This window comes from Antedon mediterranea, chromosome 7, assembly GCF_964355755.1.
Source record: "Antedon mediterranea chromosome 7, ecAntMedi1.1, whole genome shotgun sequence".
NCBI classification, from domain to species: Eukaryota; Metazoa; Echinodermata; class Crinoidea; order Comatulida; family Antedonidae; genus Antedon; species Antedon mediterranea.
In genome coordinates, this window is record NC_092676.1 from 10816228 (window position 1) to 10837671 (window position 21444).

Here is a 21444-nt window from a genome sequence, read left to right on the forward strand (position 1 = left end):
GCCATCTTGAAACAAACCTTTGCATTAAAGCAAATAGAAACATGTATTTTCTGAACAATTTGGGATAAATATCAACTCTTTCTGACCAATAGTTATTGAGATATGATAAGATTAGGTTAAAGGTCAAATGGTCAGAAATAGTATTGACAGTCATTTTAGGGCAAAATGTTCCATTATAGTGAATAGAATTATGTACCTTACGAACATTTTAAGACTAAAACCAAGTCTCTACGATTAGTGGTTGCCGAGATATAAGTACTTGATAGCATAGGTGGCCATTTTGAAAAAGCGCCCCCAGCGAATGAAAAACGCGTTTAGAATTTAGACAACAAGTTGGAAGTTGTGTCTTGTGATGTCCTTGATCACTTAAAAGTGAAAAATCAAACTTGGCTAAATATATGAACTTATGAAGTAAAGTTAATATAGTGACAAATGCTGCCTGACTAAACAAACTAATAGAAAAAAAAATCAAATTTGTGGTTTCGGCTAACTAAACCAGCTAATGTAATTTTATTTGCTGAATCCAAGTACTGGTTTTGAAATAAAATGTTTTATCGATACCAGTACAGTAAGTTCCCATATAGATAATTAACTTAAAATTCTTAAATTTAAATTTTATTTGAAGTTAAAATATTACTTTCATTAAATACATTCTAATACTACTGTATCTCTTCCATCTGTAAAAGTGCATATTGTCATGTAATATTTAAATACAGTATATATAAAGCCATCATACAAGTACACCACGAAAAATCTTACAGAAACTAATTTAATTTAATTTCAAAGAAATTTTTATCAGAACTATTCATTACAATTATTATGTAAAGTGAAAATTTTTAAAATGCAAGCTGCTAAAGTTTTACCAGTTTTATGCTATAATAAAGACTTTTTCTTTAATGTAACCATTAAGGCAGTCAGTGCCCCAGTGAGAACCATTCTTTTTAAAAATGTGTAGAAACCTGAAGCTGTTGGAGCATTTCTCTCCAAAAATGTTGATTTCAATGGTGCAGCTGGTATTTCCTAGAAAATAATACAAATTTATACCAATGTGTTTATTAAAAGAATTAAGATTTAAAAATGAGTTTTGGGTTGTTAGGTTTGAAAAACATGCATTGGAAACCTTTACTGATCGAATGAATGCATTGCCCATTCAGAGGCTCTCTGTTCTTAAATTTATTCATAAATAAGATATAAAATTGAAATTTTACTACTAATATAGTGTAAATGTGTAGATAAAATCATATTAGTCCGGTGGCAGGAGGCGGGAATCATCACCTATAAGGGGACAAATTGCCATCCAACTCTTCTAGACCAGAATTTTTCATAGATTACGAATGTGAAATAGTCCATGGGCCAGGTCCAGTTTTTTGCAAAAGCAGTATCAAATTGGTGGCAAATGCTACCATACATTTTTGGAAAGCTTAATATGTCTACTTTTCAGAAATCCATGATAGCAATGTCAATTGTACAGCTTAATAGTCATTTTTTAGGATTATATAACACCGCCTACGGAAAATATGCAACACAAAATTTTGGGGTAGGGGGTAACACTTTTGCTAATAACTCGGGATTTAATGAACAGATTTGCATTTTCTTGGTATCAATATATAGTGTATAGACTGCTTAAGTGTAATATATTTTTCTAAGTAAATCCAACAACTATTGACGCCATTAGAGGTCAGAAGGTCATTGAACTTTAGTAAAAAATGATTTTTTGTCTAATATTAACTTATAACTTTCAGTTTTTAACAAAAGAAATACAATAGATGTTATGCAAACTGATGTTTTCATGAACATATAGACCCAATAAACAAGAAAATTGAAGTTAAAGATTAACAAAATATGAATATGCTATGTATTATGAAGAAATTTGTTGTTTTTAGTAATTTGTAATCAGTTACAATTATGGGGTAGGGGGTAACATTTTTGCGAATAACTTACAATTTAGTTAACAGATTTGCATTTTCTTGCTATCAGTATGTAGTGTATAGATTGCCTAATTGTAATATACTTTTTAAAATTGAATCCCGCATTTATTGACATCTTTAGAGGTCAAAAGGTCACTGACCTTTAATAAAAAATGCAATTTCTTCTAAATTAGCTTATAAATTTCAATTTTAAACACAAAAATACAAGATATCTTACGCAAACTAATGTTTTCCTAAACCTATAGACACAATAAATAAGAAAATTGAAGTTAACATTTTTTCAAAATTGAATATGCTGTGCATTGTAAAGAAATGTTTTCGTCATTAGTAATCTTTGACAATAATGGGGTAGGGGGTAACGTTTTTGCAAATAACTTAAGATTTAGTGAACAGATTTACATTTTCTTGTTATCAGTATGTAGTGTATGGATTTCATTATTACCTCCGCCAAGGAGGTTATGTTTTCACCCCTGTATGTTTGTGTGTGTGTTTGTGTGTTTGTGTGTGTGTCTGTGAACAGCCTGGAGGCCACAGTTTTTATCCGATTCTAACCAAATTTGGACACAATGATCTATGCCCAAAAAGCTCGGACGAGTTCGAATTTGAGGGGGAAAGGTCATAGGTCAAGGTCACAACTAACAAAAAACTATTTTACTGTCTAGAGACCACAGTTTTGATCCGATTCTCACCAAACTTAGCCACAATGATCAATGACACATCATATAATTGTGGTTACATTTTGAAGGGTCAGGGTCAAAGATCAAGGTCCACCAAAAAAAAAAAAAAAAAAAATAATTAAAAAAAAAAACCCTCAGTGGGGCTCGAACCAGCGACCTCAACTGTGAGAGGCTGGATACATAACCATTACACCACACTGTCATCCACAACTTTGTAGTGTGCAGTTAACATATTTACACTTAGAACTAATAAAAAAAAATGTTAAAAAAAAATATTCAGGGGGCATTTTATGTAGAGGAATTTTACAGTAGGCGGAGGTTTGTACTCTCGGAGTACCCTCTAGTTGTAATATGCTTTTAAAAAATGAATCGAACATCTATTGATGTCTTTTAGAGGTCAAAGGTCAATGACCTTTAATCAAAAATGCAATTTCTTCTAAATTAGCTTATACATTTCAATTTTAAACACAAAAATACAAGATATGTTATGCAAACTAATGTTTTCTTAAACCTATAGACACAATAAATAAGAAAATTGAATTTAACAAACAAATATTCTGTGAATTTATGAGGACATTCTGTCTGTTAATAGTAATGTATTATTAACAATTATAGGGTAAGGGGTTACATTTTTCCTAATTAGGTTGCCTAATTGTTATATTCATTGTGAAAAAATAAAACGTAACATATATTGACATCTTTGTAGGTCAAATGGTCATTGAACATTTAAAGAAATGCAATTTCGTCCAAATGTAACATTAATAAAGTTTCAATATTTAACGCAAAAATACACCAAATCTAACTTTTTTTTAAACCTATAAAGAAAATGGACAAGAAATTGAAGTTAAAGATTAAAAACAAATAAATATGTGTAATAATATTAAGAATTGTGACTGTAATAGTAATTTGTAATTATTAAAAATTATGGGATAAGAGGTAACATTTTTGCTAATAACTTTGAATTTAGTCAACATATTTTGCATTTCTAGGAACCAATAAGTAGTATATAAACTGTTTAATTGCTATATATTAAAAATTATCAAAATGTTATTACCAATAGATTTATGTGGTTTTTAACTTATTAAACCTATAGAAAAAAATTCACCGTTAGTATTGTTATGGGGTACTACTAAATAACAAAATGCATGACTTTTTGGAAAATAAATGAATTTTAAATATGAGGATAATAAATATATCTTTGATGTTTCATTGTTATTACATATTGATAATAATAAACATATCCAGCTTCTGTGTTGTAAATTGTTTTTTTCTAATTTACATATTCTAACATTCAATTGTCTATAGTAATCATAGAAATTGTTTAGATTACCAATTATATCTTTTATTTGTAACTGATAAGATATTCTAAGGTTATAAATGTTCATCTGGTTTGCAAATGCAAATGAGATAGTTTTCTAAACAAAACTGTTATGGTATTGTAAGATTACAGGACAATTACATTTTACTTTATCTTGATTTAAAGAAAACAGTTAGTTTATTCAAACTCATTAATATGTCAATTTTTTAGATTTTCATATTAGCTGCAGTTCCACATCTTCCACATACGTTTGAAAGAACTGGGTATCTCTATGTTTTCATATCGCAGTTTGAAGTATGTGCCATGTATCTTGGCATGGTCGAAGGTGGTTGTAAGTTTTCCCCATTTTGATCAAGGTTACCATTAATATCTATTAACCAATGTTTTAACCAAGAACACTGGTGCAGCATGTTACGGTCATCAGAGTCTCTTTGTATTTTCTGGACTCCTGGAAAGGACCCAAAATATTGTGTCGATAGAGACATTGACATGGAAATTAACAATTATATTGGAGGATAACTCTGACACAATCACCTACAGTTAGGTGAGAAGGTCCAGTCAATATAATTTACACAGGAAGGAAAAATCATATCTGGTACATCTTCAGAAGAGACTGTCATGCATACTTTACATTTTCATCATTGCTCACAGACGCCACTGAGCCAAATAGTGTTTCTATCCATTGTTGGATGCCCTTCACATCTCTAGAGAATACAGACTGAAGACTATAACGTGCTGTACCAGTGTACTTGGTTCTAGTATTTTCGACAGCTTTTTCATAACATTATAAAAGATATTAACGGTAACGTTGATCAAAATCGGGAAACTTGCAAAGTATCACATTCCAAAATGTCAAGGAACATTGCACAAAATCATACTTCAGTTTGCGATAACAAAATCATGTCTCTTAAAGATTTCTATATATACCGTACCCAGTTGTTTTAAATGATGTAGGCTTTACTGGAATTTGACGATGTAATTTAATAGAATTAATTTTTCTAGAAAGTGTGAATTGCTAAACTGCAGCTGATATGCAGATCTGAAACATTTACATATTGTTACGGAGTTCATTTTTGTAAACCAAGATACAGGAAAATGTCAGATGAACATTTATAGAAAAAGAATATCTTTTAAATACAAATTTAATTGGTAGGCCCTAGTGTCATTTTTAAAATTACTATATAAGTCGATTAATTGATTTAAAGTACAATCTGTAAAATAATAACAATTTATACAGTATAGCCTAAAAACAGTAGCCGGAGGATATGTATTTAAAAAATAACCAAATACTCTATCTAAAGTAGTGGAGCTGTAGCTTGGTGGTTAACGTGCTTGCCTTCCAATCCCAAGGTCCGGGGTTCAATCCTGACCTAGTGCCAGGCTTGTAACTCACGACTCTTTCAACTCCACTCCTTAAGCCTTAAGTGAGACTTAGTTTATAATCACGATAAATTATAAATAGTTTATCCACCCTGTAATTTCACGATGAAATAAATGTTTTTATAAAGCTCCTATCCTCATATTAAAACAAAATCATTAATTTTTTTTTCAATAATGTATACCCTCCAACAAGTCATGCATAATGTTATTTTGTACCCCACAACAACACTAAATACTGTACTAAAATTTTGTCTACAGGCTTTAATTAAAACTACACAACCACTATTGGTAATATTATTTGAGATCAAAATGTTGCATAATTTTTTGATATAACAATTTTTAATTAAACAGTTTATACAGTACCCTACTTATTGTTACCAAGAAATGCAAAATATGTTCAATAAATTCAAAGTTATTAGCAAAAATGTTACCCCTTACCCCATAATTTTTAAGGATTACAAATTACTAATACGGTCAAAATTCTTCATATTGTTAGTGCCTATACATGTTTATTTGTGTTTAATCTTTAACTTTAATTTGTATTTGTACATTGTCTTTATAGGATTGAAAAAAAAATACCAGTTTGTAATAGATTTGTTGTATTTTTGTGTTTAAAATTGAAACTTTATTAATGTTAAATTTGGAAGAAATTGTAATTTTTGGTAATGTTCAATGATCCTTTGACCTACAATGATGTCAATATGTTACGTTTTATTTTTTCAACATGAATATAACAATTAGGCAACCTACACAGTACATATTAATACAAAAAAATGCAAATTTGATCACTAAATACAAAGTTATTACTTTTTTATTAGAAAAAATGTTACCCCTTACCCTATAATTGTTAATAACAAATTATTATTAACGGACAAAATGTCTTCATAAATTCATAGAATATTTGTTTGTTTAATTTCAATTTTCTTATTCATTGTGTCTATATGTTTAGGAAAACATCAACATAAGATCTTTTGTAAGTTTGTGTTTAAAATTGAAATGTATAAGTTAATTTAGAAGAAATTGCATTTTTGATTGAAGGTCATTGACCTTTGACCTCTAAAGACGTCAATAGATGCTGGATTCATTTTTAAAAAGTATACTACAATAATGAAATCCATACACTACATAATGATAACATGAAAATGTAAATCTGTTCACTAAATCTTAAGTTATTTGCAAAAACGTTACCCCCTACCCCATAATTGTCACAAATTACTAATGACGAACAAGTTTCTTTATAATGCACAGCATATTCAATTTTGAAAAAATGTTAAATTCAATTTTCTTATTTATTGTGTCTATAGGTTTAAGAAAACATTAGTTTGCATAAGATTTCCTGTATTTTTGTGTTTAAAATTGAAATTTATAAGCTAATTTAGAAGAAATTGCATTTTTTATTAAAGGTCAGTGACCTTTTGACCTCTAAAGATGTCAACAAATGCGGGATTCATTTTTAAAAAGTATATTACAATTAGGCAATCTATACACTACATATTGATAGCAAGAAAATGCAAATCTGTTAACTAAATTGTAAGTTATTCGCAAAAATGTTACCCCCTATCCCATAATTGTAAACGATTACAAATTACTAAAAACAACAAATTTCTTTATAATACACAGCATATTCATATTTTGTTAATCTTTAACTTTTATTTTCTTGTTTATTGGGTCTATATGTTCATGAAAACATCAGTTTGCATAACATCTATTGTATTTTTTTTGTTAAAAACTGAAAGTTATAAGTTAATATTAGACAAAAAATCATTTTTTATTAAAGTTCAATGACCTTCTGACCTCTAATGGCATCAATAATTGTTGGATTTACTTAGAAAAATATATTACACTTAAGCAGTCTATACACTACATATTTTGATACCAAGAAAATGCAAATCTGTTCATTAAATCCCGAGTTATTAGCAAAAGTGTTACCTCCTACCCCAAAATTTTGTGTTGCATATTTTCTGTAGGCGGTGTTATATAATCCTCAAAAATGACTATTAAACTGTACAATTGGCATTGCTATCATGGATTTTTGAAAAGTAGACATATTAAGCTTTCCAAAAATGTATGGTAGCATTTGCCACCAATTTGATACCGAAAAAATGTCTGGCCCATGGACTAAAAGGTAATCGATCAGAATAGCAAAGCGTTTTCGAGATATAAAGTCAAAGTTGACCAATTATTACAATGTGTTATATATGTATCTATAAATTTACATACGGGCAAAATTCGGTAAATCGCGCGTTACTTCTAGAATTTTTACTCAATGGTAAATAAAGGTGGCTCATACGTTTGGCACCAATTTTATTTATTTATTTATTTATTTATTCAAGATAAAAAACACCAAAACAGGATCGCCATAAAATATACATTTGATTTACATAAAAAAGAACAAGGAACGAACAGATTTATATATTATTAAAAATGACATTAAAAGCAGAAGTATTACAACTAAAAATATCGACGTAAGGAAACGTTTGAACTAAACTATTATAAGAATGAGCAACCCGACAAAAAATACCGTTACGTACATTAACACGAGAAAACTGCACTTTTAAAAGATTATTAATACGAAGTTTACGCACAGGGACACGAAAATGAAATTGAGAGACAAATTTACAATCAAACTTTGAATTTAAGCATTTAAAAAGAAAAATCATGTCGGTTCGTGTGCGTCAGTACTTGGCAAGAATTTACTGGTGTTGAGAGAACCAGCTGCTGGGCCGAGGAACTTTATGAATTTAGTATGAATCCAATCGATTCTTGTGGCATGAATTTGGGATATTGAGTTGTAGATAACAGAACAGAAGTCCAAGGACGGAGTAATTAATGAGGTATAAAGGGCAAATTTAGCTGGAGGTATAAAATATATGCAATGTTTCCACATCAGCCCGAGCAGCCGGTAACCACGTGAGTAGAAAAAGTTAATTTTTCATCCACGTGCACTTCAACCCTTTCCAGTGAATCACAGTTAATTTTGTATTCGTAAGCGACAAGATTTTATTTCCTTTTTAAAGAACATGTTAAAACTTTACATTTCTCAGGCTTCAGAGACAGTTTCCAGACGGTGGTCCATTCAAATAGACAATCTATGTCTCCCTGAAGCGCACGCGAGTCATCTGGGGTTTTGATAATCTTGTAGATCTTGAGGTTGTCCGCGAACGCAAGGCACCGGGAATGTAAGAAAAAAACCACCTAATATAACCCTGTTTACTAATTAAGTTGAGTTAGATCATTATTTATCCCCGGATTGATTATAGACAATTCGGTAACTGCAAAGGATTGTCCACCACCCACTGTCTGATATTTACCACTATCTAGTTTCAGGTGCAGAGAAGCCTAAAAACATTAGCACACATTTTTCCAAGGCGTTTGAGTTAGTTGACCATCAAATCTCAGTCACTACTCAAACTTGGGGCACCTCCCCCACTCGTACAGTGGGTGGTGGACTTCCTGACGGAAAGAAAATAAAAAGTCTTGGATATTGGATTGAGTTGATGGGTGGAGTGCCCCAGGGTACTATCATTGGTCCCATAGCAATTTTACCTATGATCAATGACGCTTTAGTTAACATCAATAATAACAAAATGAAAGTGTGGTAATATTTAGACAACCTCACACTTGCTGAAAATAGGACTAGTGGTGATGCATCGATTCAAACTAGTTTAGACACTCGCCCGTATTCTTAAACCGGACTTGAAAAAGTCTGGTTTAAGAATACGGCGCAAGTTTGAATGGAGCTTTAATAATAAACTAAATAAATGCAATTTTAGTAAACATATATCCCCCCTCTCCTGATTTGCATATATCTAATAACTCTTTGGCTGTAGTACAGGAAGTTAAATTGTTACTGTAGGTGTAATCATTCAAAACAATTTAAAGTGGCAAAGCCAGGTAGATAAAATTTGTATTAAAGCTAACAAGAAAATATTTATGATACGCAAGTTAAACAGAGCAGGTCTTAATAGTAATGAACTTGTTTCTGATTAAAAGGGTTATTTGAGACCGGTGCTTAAGTATGCAGCCCTTTTGTGGCATGCGGGTCTAAAGCCTGGTTTCCATAAAATTGGTACACGACAGAGCGTAGCGATTCTATGGATTTGGATTTATCGGGGATTTAGTATGCGAGTGCTAAGTATTCTTTGGTACTTGTATACGATTCATCGCCGACAAAATCGGCAAAGTTGAACATGGTTGAACTTTGCCGATTTGACTGCGATGAATCGGGGAGCCTTCCCGATTGCGTCGGCGACATCTGCGCGTGTAGCGATTTTAATGGAAACGCTGTAGCGACGGTGTAGCGATTTTATGGAAACCAGGCTTTACGCAGGGACAGGTGAATAAGATTCAGAAGCGTGTCTGCAAGATTGTGTTGGGCAGAGAGTATACAACATACTCGGATTCCTGTGCCATTTTAAATCTTGAACCTCTCCACACTAGAAGATGGCACACTTGCAAGGTTTTTGCATCTAAAGCACATGCCTCTGGCCAATTCTCCACCTGGTTCCATGTCCTCAGTAAAATGGAAAATTATAGTTATAAAACCAAACGTTTCCAGACTAGTCCAGTTCCTATTATGGTTGAACTTTTGAAGAAACTTTAATTTATTTATTTTTTTGCTTGTATTATTTGAGGTAACTGCAGTCTAACTTATTCTTATTCATATTTTTATATATAGTTGATAGAGTTGTCTATAGTTTAAATTTTTTTTATTGTGTTATACATATGCAATTCAGCCATGTGCCGCCATGTATGTACTTTTAAATGAGAATTTTTGAATAAATATACCGAGATATTATTGACGATTAAAACGAATTGAGGTTCAACGATTTCCTGATCGTGGTATACACTGTCTAATGGATGTTGATGCTGAAAAATACCTGCACACAATAATACGAGGATGCTTTGCATTTACAGGCCTATCTCCTTCTACGACATTTGAAGTGCAAAATTCTTACTGTGAGTGTACTGTTTAAACACAATTATACAAATAAACTTTATTACTCACAGTTGCTTCTCAACGTTAATTGTATAATTAATAATTATGACAACAAATATAAACGTCACAAGGTGTACAGTTACATGTTCTATTTCAATCGACTATGACTGACAGTTTTAACAAACTATTGTTTAAGTTTGACTCAAGTAATTCCCAGGGTGCTAATTTTAGTTGACTACATAAATCACCATGTCTATTTATTTGTTCCTGCAAACGAGTCCACTTTTTTTTCTTAGCCCAGCCCCAACCATAGAGCTGGTCATGGATACTTATAAATTTCCGGGACCTCTAGCTAGCAACTCTATTTTTCAAAATGTTTTTAGCTCCTCTCCAACCATGGTGGGCTGGTTCTGTAGACTTATAATTTTGTTTCGTATTTCAATGTAAAATGCAATTTCCAGGTACTCAGCTCTATTTACACAATTTTCTTAGCTCAGCACCCACCATGGTAGCGCAAAGGTTGTTGAATAGATACATATAATCATAAAAATATCCAGATTCGTAATCGGAAAATTCTGGTCCAGAAAAGTTGTATGGCCATTTGTCCCCTATTAGGTGGTAATACCCCCTCTCCTGTCTGCCACCGGACTATGAACTGAAGGTGGCATATTTAAGTGTGTGCATCATTTAGTGAGTGAGTGGCCGAGCGGTTAAGACAGTGGAACCGTAATCACGTAGCCATAACATCGGCAGGGGTTTGAGGTTCACTCACTCCATGGCTCTGGTGGTAGAACGAGTCTTCTCGGATAAGGACTATAAACCGTAGGTCCAGTGTACACAACTTGATCGTGTGCACTTTAAAGAACCTAGTACATCTTTCGAGATGAGTAGGGGGTTACCCCGGTGTATTAGTACATCACAGCCACTGATCACCAACTGGGCCCTCTGGGAGATCAGTCTTTGACTGAAGAGGTCACCCAGTATAAAGATAAAACAAACAAACAAACAAACATTCACCTTGGATTCTGGTTCATCTTGCCATATTTCTTCTTTTCTGATTTTGCCTTCCTTATACAGTATCTGAATACATAAAATGATCATAGAAGTATGCATATATATACGTTATTACTATTTAATCAACCAACTTTCTCTCAAGTAACTGCCAACTTACCAATAGTTATATGCCTAATAAAAAAAGCTTACCAATCTGTGTTTTTCGCAGCATTTGACACCTTTTTTTCCTCTACTTATTTTGACCAAGTTCAAATTTTTGCTTTTATGTGTTTATTGATAAGGAAATTTGTCAACTTGGTGTCCAAATTTTAACAGATTTGTCACCCATTTGAAAAATGACCACATATGTTGTGACCCACCCACCTTATATCTTGGTAACCGCTATAACTTATACATTTCATTTTAGTTTCAAACTCACAATAATGTTTATATTTGCTCTAATAAACAAGTTTGTTGAAGAATGGCGGGAAAGGTTATTTCTGGGTTTTTGACCTCTGACCTCTTAATGTTATATCTCAATAACTGCTGGTCATACAGCAAAATTGATCTTAAATTGTTTTTATAAGGTCTGTTTTTCTATTTTGCTCAAGTATTAACAAATCACAATACATACTTGGTACACTATTATTTTATTTGTGATTTGATGAAAAAAATGTATTTTTATTTATATAAATAGGTAATTTTGACCCTTGACCTTGTATTATCATATCTTAATTACGAATGCCCATTCATCTTTCAAAATAGTGCCAAATTGTTCGTAACATGTATATTTCTATTTGTCCTAATGGATCATTTTGCAGTAAATGTCATTAAACTAACGTAATAAATTGGACTTCACATAAAATTATTAACAGAGAATCAGACACCTACAGCAGACTCATAAAAGAGGCAATTTGGATACGAAGAAAACAAAACACCATCAACCGAAAAGAAGGCGCACACCAACTGAGTTACATATACAGTATGACCCTGTAATTAGACAGACCTGGCCCTCTAGAGGTCAGTCAGTCTAATTGCAGTAGTCATTCTTCTAAAAAAGTTGTTAGTGAAAGGAACAATGAAACCGTCAAGAAAGGTATTTACCATCATGGTCTCTACATAAAATGTAGCTTTCTGGTTCGCTAAAGTTTACTATGCTTATAGAAGAAAAAACAAATAGAAATAACATGCATATTCTACTTTTCCAAATAAGCAATTAAAAGTTTAAACAAAAACCTCTTGTCCGGCAGACAATGGGCTCTTTTCTTCTTTAACTACAGTTTTTCATCAAACTTTTGATGGACAATATTATTATGTGACATTAAATGGCATATTCAATAAAAAAATTGTTTTAAAATTATTTTTAAGAGGGATAATATTTTAATTACATAGGCCTAGGTAAATGTACCTTAAGATTTAAGCTAGAAAATAAGCAAATAATAGAAGAAAACAATTTTTATTATTATTTATTAGTTTTACATTCAATTGTATAATATTTAGGATATACAGCAGGTCTCAATCCAATTACCGACCACTTTTCGAACCCGTATTTTAGTGGTTGTAGCTTCCGTCTCCGATTTGATTCCTCCAACTAAAGATCGGCGCTAGAAATGGTCAATTAAACCATAATGGTAATTTTGCTCCCTAATGGTAGAGGGTAAAATGTAATCAGGTTGGTTTGTCAATCTTTTTTTCATTGTGTGTATGTTGTATATTGTTTGATTTTCTTCTAACTTTCAGAGGCTGTTCTACCCTAAAAATGCATTAATTTTAAAAGTTTATTTTAATGTGGTCTTTAGTTGAGAGAAAAATTGATAAAAAAGTATCCCCAAACCATGGTCTAATTAGGATTAGTTTTAAATTGCAATAACAATTGATTAATTGACAACAACAATATATTGCTGAACAATTCTGTTTTAATTTCATCACAATCGGACTATAAAAACTTTACTTTCTTACGACCGATAATTTTAAGTAGTTGGTAATATTAATAAAATATGCAATTTTTATATTTGAATTATCATATTGGCTTGCCACCTCCTGCCATTAAAAATCGTGTTAATCTATAGAATATTAAATTATGCATTTGACCATGTATGTTGTTGGGGTGTTAGTACAACAAACATGTTTTTAATATATGACTAAGCAGTGTTTTCTTCATATTTCTTCATATTTAAATTGTAGTGCCTGGTGATTGGTTAGTGGTTATGTCATCCACATCACATCCAATCACCGGGCCTAATTGAATGAAAACTGTGATCCTTGACTCAGGGTTTGGCTGGCTATGTATAGTTGCAATACGTCACCACTGACTCTACTACTCTCTAGCTCTCGTTTCGTTTTAAAAAAGAAGACGCAAGGCGAACTCAACCATAAACAAAAGAAGCATAAAAGTATAGCTACTACACTTAATGAATAGGCCTATACCTGCAGGCCTATATCAATGTCGGCAAATCATAGGGTTTACTAGTAAGCCTAGAAGGCCTGGTCCTAGTATCCTTGCTGATTTTTTTTAAAATTTACATGTAGGCTGAATAACAACTAGTTGTTGCCTCAGATGTATGGCTATACTACAGGTCATAAAAACATTAGCATAGATCAATCACGGAAGATTTCCAACATGGCAAAATTAATGTTTTTTTAAACCCAAAGATTACTACAAACAATTTGTATTTAATTTTGTTATTACATTTATTAATAATATTGTAATATTTCTGGGAGATCGTTTAATTTGAATTCAGAAAAGTTATATTAAATTCGTCGCATAAAGTTGTGTTCGTTGCCATAGCAGCTAGCGCTAAAATATAAAATATTAATCATCCCACCAAGATAAGAGCACGCGAAAGCATAGCCAACAAGTTTAAAGGTTGTTGAGAATGTGGAGTAAACAATATATTAGGCACGCGACCATTTCTTTGTTAACGACGGTTAATTAAACTGTGTTTATTTTTTAACATTGAGGGTGGTCCGCGCTCTGTCGGTTAGAGTCATGGAAGCTTTGATCTCAAACTGATGCATATCCTTAATCCTTCTTGAAAACAATTATGACTTAAATAACAAAGAATTTATGCTAATAGATGATTTAAATTGTGATCTATACTTACAAATAATCCTACTTGCTATACTAAAAATTAATTGGAATAAACTAAAAATAATAATTTTTTAACCCAACTAATAACAACACCAACAAGAATCCTACAAGAAAGCAACTTTATATAGATCATTTTTACACATCAGATCCTGATAAAGTATCAAAACCAGGTGTTTTACATACAGGAATGTGTGATCACTAAGCAATTTATGTGTAAAGATAAGAAACCTATGAGTAAACATAAATATGTTAACAACAGAAACTATAAACATTTTAATGAAAATGCTATCAAAATTGATATGCAAAATGTCAATTGAGCTGACATAGATATTCAAATGCTGATACTGCACTTAATTTCTTTGAAAAAAACATTTTTAGATATTGCTAACAAACATGCCCCTATGAAGAAAAAACTAGCCCATGGATAACTGATGACCTCATATCTACTAATGAAAAAGCGTGATAAGAAAAAAGCTAATATTAGGAAAATACCCATAATTTATGGAATGTGTTTAAAAAACTAAGAAACAACGTAAATCAAAATAAAAAGTGTAAGACAGAGTATTTCTCAAATCAATTAAAAACCAAGGACTCTAAAAACATTTGGGAAACATTAGGTATATTGTCCCATCTAAAAGTAAAAACAATCAAATACCTGCACTTAATACTAAAAATGGTCTTTAATCAGACCTCAAAACTACTGCTAACGAAATGAACAATTATTTTGCAAATGTAGGACGAAATTTAGCTAAAGAATTTAAAAATATTGAAAATCCTAATGACAGTAATATTCCAGGTTCAAATATAAACAATACATTTAATTTTAAGAAGTAGATTACCAGTATATATAATCAATTCAAGTTAACACTTATTTCTTTCAAAACAACAATAAAAAAGAACATTTCTTTTAATTTACAAATATTTTATGAAAATAAAACAGACTAGAAAAGAAAGAAGTGTCTTAAAAAATGGTAGTTAGTTAGTTAGTTGAGTGAGTGGCCGAGCGGTTAAGACAGTGGAACCGTAATCACGTAGCCATAACATCGGCAGGGGTTCGAGGCTCACTCACTCCATGGTTCTGGTGGTAGAACGAGTCTTCTCGGATAAGGACTAGGCCTATAAACCGTAGGTCCAGTGTACACAACTTGCTCGTGTGCACTTTAAAGAACCTAGTACATCTTTCGAGACGAGTAGGGGGTTTACACAACTTGCTCGTGTGCACTTTAAAGAACCTAGTACATCTTTCGAGACGAGTAGGGGGTTACCCCGGTGTATTAGTACATCACAGCCACTGATCACCAACTGGGCCCTCTGGGAGATCAGTCTTTGACTGAAGAGGTCACCTCGTATAAAGATAAAACAAACAAACACATTTCTTTGAGTTTTGAAGTCCCAAAAAGTAAAAAACCAACTAGAAACTAGTATTTCATATGCAGTAACCAAATCAAATAAATTTCTGCTAAATTATTAAAACTTGCAATAAATTCAATTATATCTCCAATAACTTTTATAATAAATATGTCTTTAATTTCTGGAGAATTGCCTAATCATTTAAAAAATGAAAGTATATAATGTTCAATTTTTTAAAATGGTAAAAGAAAAGAATAATGTAATTATCGACCAATTTTAATTTTGCCCATTATATCTAAACTTCTTGAACGTGCTGTTTTTGATCAGCTTTACCCATTTATTGAGCCTTTATTCTATGAACAACAATCTGGTTTCCAGCCTATTTTCTCTACATCAGCTTTATTAAACATTACTGAGGACTGGATTGATGAAATTGACAGTGGTAATTTTGTAGGATTAGTATGTTTAGATATGTATATCTCAAAAAAGCTTTTGACACAGTTGATCATGACATGACATGATAATTAGGTGATCATTTAAAATAAAATGATCACCTATTGTTATTGTATGAAATCTTTATTGGTTATCCGCAACGAAGTTGCAGGATAACCTCTTGTGATTGTACGAAATCATCTTTTTTTTCATCTTCTTTCTTTCTGTATGATTTTTGTGTAACGCTTTTCTCTAAAACTTGCAAACATAACATTTTGTTAACTATGTTAACATTTTGACATTCACGTAACGTCGTCAAGCGAAGCTTTTCATGATGTTTACAATTGCGCAACGCGACGTACGCGCGATTTAACGATTTTCTCGTATTTAACATATGTCGAAAACCAAACAACATTTTAAAATGAAACTTTGCAAAAGTTTAATTTATATCATGCGCTAACTGTCTGTTGAAAAAAAATTGCGTGTTTTACACAAAGTTACGCGCGTACGCGCATTTAAAATTTCAAAATGCGCAAAATTAATTTCTAATCAACTTTCTACGCGTTTCATGTCGTTTTGAGAATGTCAAAAATTCCCACGCGTGCGCACATTTTTACGTGTACGGTGCGCACGTAGCATTGAAAACGTATTTTTTTCGCGTGATTTATGTTTTTTCAGCCTTTTCTAGTAATTTTACCAAATTTTAAATAATTTCGACTTAAAGATACGTCATACGAGCACGTCGAATTGGACAATTTGCGCGCGTTTTTTATGAAAAGGTTAAAAAATTCGTTTAAAATATGCCTTTTTTTAAACAGTCGTAATTTCTAAACTAGACGGTCAAATTTTTGTGGATGACATATTCTGGAAGTAGATGAGTTGCAGATATCGGATCAGGTATTAATATGGGTAACCGGACATTATGACGTCATCGTATGGCCACGCGAACATAAAATTTAGGATTTTTGTATCTTTCGTCATAGCTCATCACATTGAATAGAGCGCATCTCCACTTATCCGTTTTCCATTTTCACCCCGATTTTGATATTGTCTAGGTCAATCAAGTATCTTTCGCATGAGTTAAAAATATTTTATTTGACGTCATCGTGCCTAAAAATTTAAATCACGTGTGCCATTAATTTCATCTTTACAGTAAATTTTAATCTGTTATAGCTCGTAAGAATAAAATGTGATAATCACGATTAAAACTTTGTCTGGAAGCTATTGGATTGTAGATACGAAATTATGTAAAAATTTTGCCAATCGGATGTTGTGACGTCATCATATGGCCAGTTAAATAAAAAAGGTCGTATTTTCATCTTTTGCGTCATAATTCATTACATTTAAAAGAGCGCGCATCAATATTTCACGTATTCAAATTTCTTCTACACGCTAATACGTTGTTGCTGAGATAATTTCCTTTCGGAATTGCTACCTTCGCGTTTCATTTTAAAACCGTCAACATGTTAAAAAATTGCAATAAATAGCGGGTCCCGTAATTTCACCTATTCTACACTGTATGTGATATGGATACAGATTATACTGTGTATACTATATATGAATTTAAATAATAAAATTCAGCAATAACAACATATCATATTCTTCAGTTCAGGTCATAATGCCAACGTGAACACTTCCTTTTGTCCTCAACCTATCCCCTTAATGTTAATGTTGCACCACTTGCGCGGCGGATAACCAAACTCGTCAAAGTGACGAGTTACATGTCTAGTTCTTCTTCTTTTTTCTGTACACTATCTTGTGTAACAATTATCTCAAAAAGTTAAATGTCAATGATCACAAAAATTTCACAATATCTTTCAAATACTCTAACTTAATCCTAATAAGCTTTTCAGCATGATCACTCAACCGTGACGTCATTTATACGCCATTTTGTGAAATCACATTATCAATCATATCTCCATAATTCATTATCACATATTATTGAAATTCACTACACGTAAACTTTAGGTCAAGGGTAAAAATATTAGCAAGTAAAAACGTACGTGTGCGTGAAATTGTATGTTAAAAATTTTAAAAGCTCAAAATTAAGTTTTAATCAATTTAGAGCATGAATTAGGCCATTTGCGTATTTCAAAAAATAAAAAAATTTTGCGCGTGCGATACTTAAAAAGCGTAAAAAAATACGATTTGTTTTTTAAAATCGCATTCTACTCACTCTTAGTACATTCACTACATTTGAGTCAGTTCCGACTTAAAATAATGCTATACGAGCAGGTTAAAAATGACAAAATGCGCAAATTAATTGCATTAAAGTGCTGAAAATGGTGAAAAATAAGGCATTTTTAAAATGAAAATAATTCTTCAGAATGCACGATGACCCACAATTCTTTTTAACGTATTCTGGAAGCCATTGAGTTGTAGATATGAATTCATATACACATTTTACGTACAAAATGTTGTGAGGTCATCAAATGGCCACTTGAATTTAAAATTAGGTTTTTTTTTCTTTTGTCATATTTTATCACATTCAATAGAACGCATCTCTGTTATTTTGTGCCCGATTTTCGCTCAAATTTTAGTATGTGATTGCTCTATTAATTGACTTTCTCATGACTGTCACTATTTTTATTTTGTAAGTAACGTAGGTCGTGTAATTTTACCTTCGCCGTTTTGAATATAATTACAACTCTTCAGAATTGAAGGTTATCTTGATGATTTTAATTTATTATGAAAGCTGATGAAATGTAGATATAAATTCATATAAAAATCAAGCCTATATCGGATGTTGTGACGTTAACATATGGCCAGTTGAAGTTAAAAAGCAGTGCACGATTACCCACAATTTCATGAATTATGAATTCATGTACACATTTTACGTACAAAATGTCGTGAGGTCATCAAATGGCCACTTGAATTTAAAATTAGGTTTTTTTCTCTTTCGTCATATTTTATCACATTCAATAAAACGCATCTCTGTTATTTGTGCCTGATTTTCGTTCAAATTTTAGTATGTGACTATGATTAATAGACGTGATTACTAGTATTTGTGGTGACAAGAATCAATTCTTGGACCGCTACTTTTCATACTCTACATTAATAACCACCCAAACTGTGTCAATCTTTGTAAAACAATGCTGATGACACAGCTATCCATTGCTCAGCAAATAACATTCTACATTATTACTGATGTAAAAGATAACCTAAATTCTGACCTAATAAATGTTCAAAACTGGCTCATAACAAATAAATTAACTTTAAAGTTAAATGAACGTTAACAAAACAGAATATATGGTTATATAGGAACGCACACAAAATTAGCTAAAATAAATCGTTCTAAATTAAATGTCAACAAATAGCACACAAATAAACTGTGTTGATCACTGTAAACACTTGGGTGTAGTCATAGACAAAACCCAAACTTAGAATAAACAAAAATTGATTGTAATAAACAGAGTTCTTGCTCATGGTCTCTTTTACCTGAAGAAAAGCAATTATTTTTTACCACAAAGCATACATGTATAAATCAAAAATTGCTCCCCATTATTGAAATGTAATATGATATATAATATATACACTAAACTGGATCAATCTCAATACTATAAATTATATCAAAATGAAGCTCTATCCATGTATAAAATTATGAATTCACAAATGCCACAGCTTATTTAAGAAACTTATTCAAAGAACGAAATATAAATTACAATACTAGGTGTACTGACATTCTTGAAGTTCCTAAACCAAACACTGAATATAAAAAATTATTATTATTATTGATAATTAAAAATATTGAAACAGTATACAATTTAAAAATTTAGATTGTATGTTCGAATTTGTTGAAATGTATAAAATAAAGTCTTTAAATGCCAAACAACCACAATGCAGTGTCAGAAATATATTAGTCATTTTAGAAGAAAATTCTCTATTAAGACATATAAAAATGCATATTATGAACAATTTGAGACCAAAATGAAAATTCTATGACGAGTAGTTATCAAGATATTATGATCACGGTCATGGTTAAAAGGTCAAAATTGGTACTTCTCGTTTGATGAAACTTGTCATTTGAGTAAATATAAATATGTATATTATGATCAATTTGAGAGCATATTTGAGTTTCTAGAGTAAGTGATTGTCGAGATATTTGATATAGGCAGCCATTTTGAAAAAGCGCCTCCATTCAGTAAAAAACGCATCTAAACGTTGGGCACCAAGTTGAAATTAGTTTCTTATGATGTCATTGACCACATGAAAGTGAAAAATCAAACTTGTCGAAATTTCATAAAGAAAAATACAAATGCTGGCTTACTATTACCATTTTTTATTTGTTTTATTACTTTCAATTAGATGAAATGATTTATTTGTATTAACAATTAACTTACTTCTCTAGCTGCTCTCTCACCAGACTCCACAGCACCATCCATATAACCTGCCCACTTACTAGCAGTTTCTGTTCCCCCAAAATGAATGCAACCAACTGGTTTACGAAGCTCCCTGTTGAGATTTTCGAATCATGCATATATTATAAATACACTGGCAGATAACTATACAGTATGATGCCATCTGCAAAAACTACATTCACATACACTGAGTTTAGTTTTGCAATTATTGTTTAGTGTTTTTTTTTTTGTCAATTCTATGTCCAGGTGATGACCTTTGTTTCTGTTTATCACACAGACAACCTTATTTGAACACATCATTGCAAAATACTAAAATAGATTTTAGAAAGCGACAAAGGCTTTCAAGTCCTAGTCATGATGGTTCATTAACCTGCATGTAGATGTATTTTAAGATGTTTCAAATATGGTATCACAACTTTTATGAATTTTATGGCTCTAATAATGTATGTCTACACCAATAGTTTTTTTTAAATCTAGTTAAGTTATATATTTAATAATCAACAAAAATAAATTTAAATTCTTTTTTTAATCCCACCGTCCATATCTGTACAAAGTTCCCGGGTGGAACACAGTTGTGTAGCAACCGCCAACATAAGGCTCTTCCATCCAATTCTTTTCAACATAGTATACAGGCTTTGAAGAAATGGGGAAAAATATATTTAGAATCTTCTAATTATTAGAACATAAAATGCTTATATTTTCTTCATGTTTCATTGTCAATTGTACACTTACATATAGGGCCTCGCTAGAGTCAAATGCCTTTGCAAAATACTGGCAGATTTTGTTTATTCTGTAAAATAAAAGTATTTTAATATTTCATTTACAAAAAAATACTTAAAACTACAAAGCAAATATTAGGCCCTACTAATTGTATCAAGTCAAAAACTTTTATTGAAAGTTTATTATTTATTTATTTATTTATAAAATAAAGATCTTTTTTAGATTTTGAGATCTTTGTTAAATCTTAAGATCTTTGTA

At 31.5% G+C, this 21444-nt stretch overlaps 1 protein-coding gene across 2 annotated transcripts in view; it reads right to left on the reverse strand.

Annotated features, from left to right (window-relative positions):
* Window positions 1-411: 411 nt before the first annotated feature.
* LOC140055766 (amine oxidase [flavin-containing]-like) overlaps window positions 412-21444 on the reverse strand; it is an 84223-nt gene continuing 63190 nt past the window's right edge. The window contains exons 11-15 of one of the 2 annotated variants that reach the window (XM_072101167.1): window positions 21199-21256; window positions 21002-21099; window positions 20449-20560; window positions 11300-11322; window positions 412-832 (exon numbers count right to left, since the gene is read on the reverse strand). In XM_072101167.1, the coding sequence (XP_071957268.1) occupies window positions 802-832; window positions 11300-11322; window positions 20449-20560; window positions 21002-21099; window positions 21199-21256 (322 nt within the window). In that variant the 3' untranslated portion in view covers window positions 412-801. The other variant, XM_072101166.1, reaches the window with a different exon arrangement.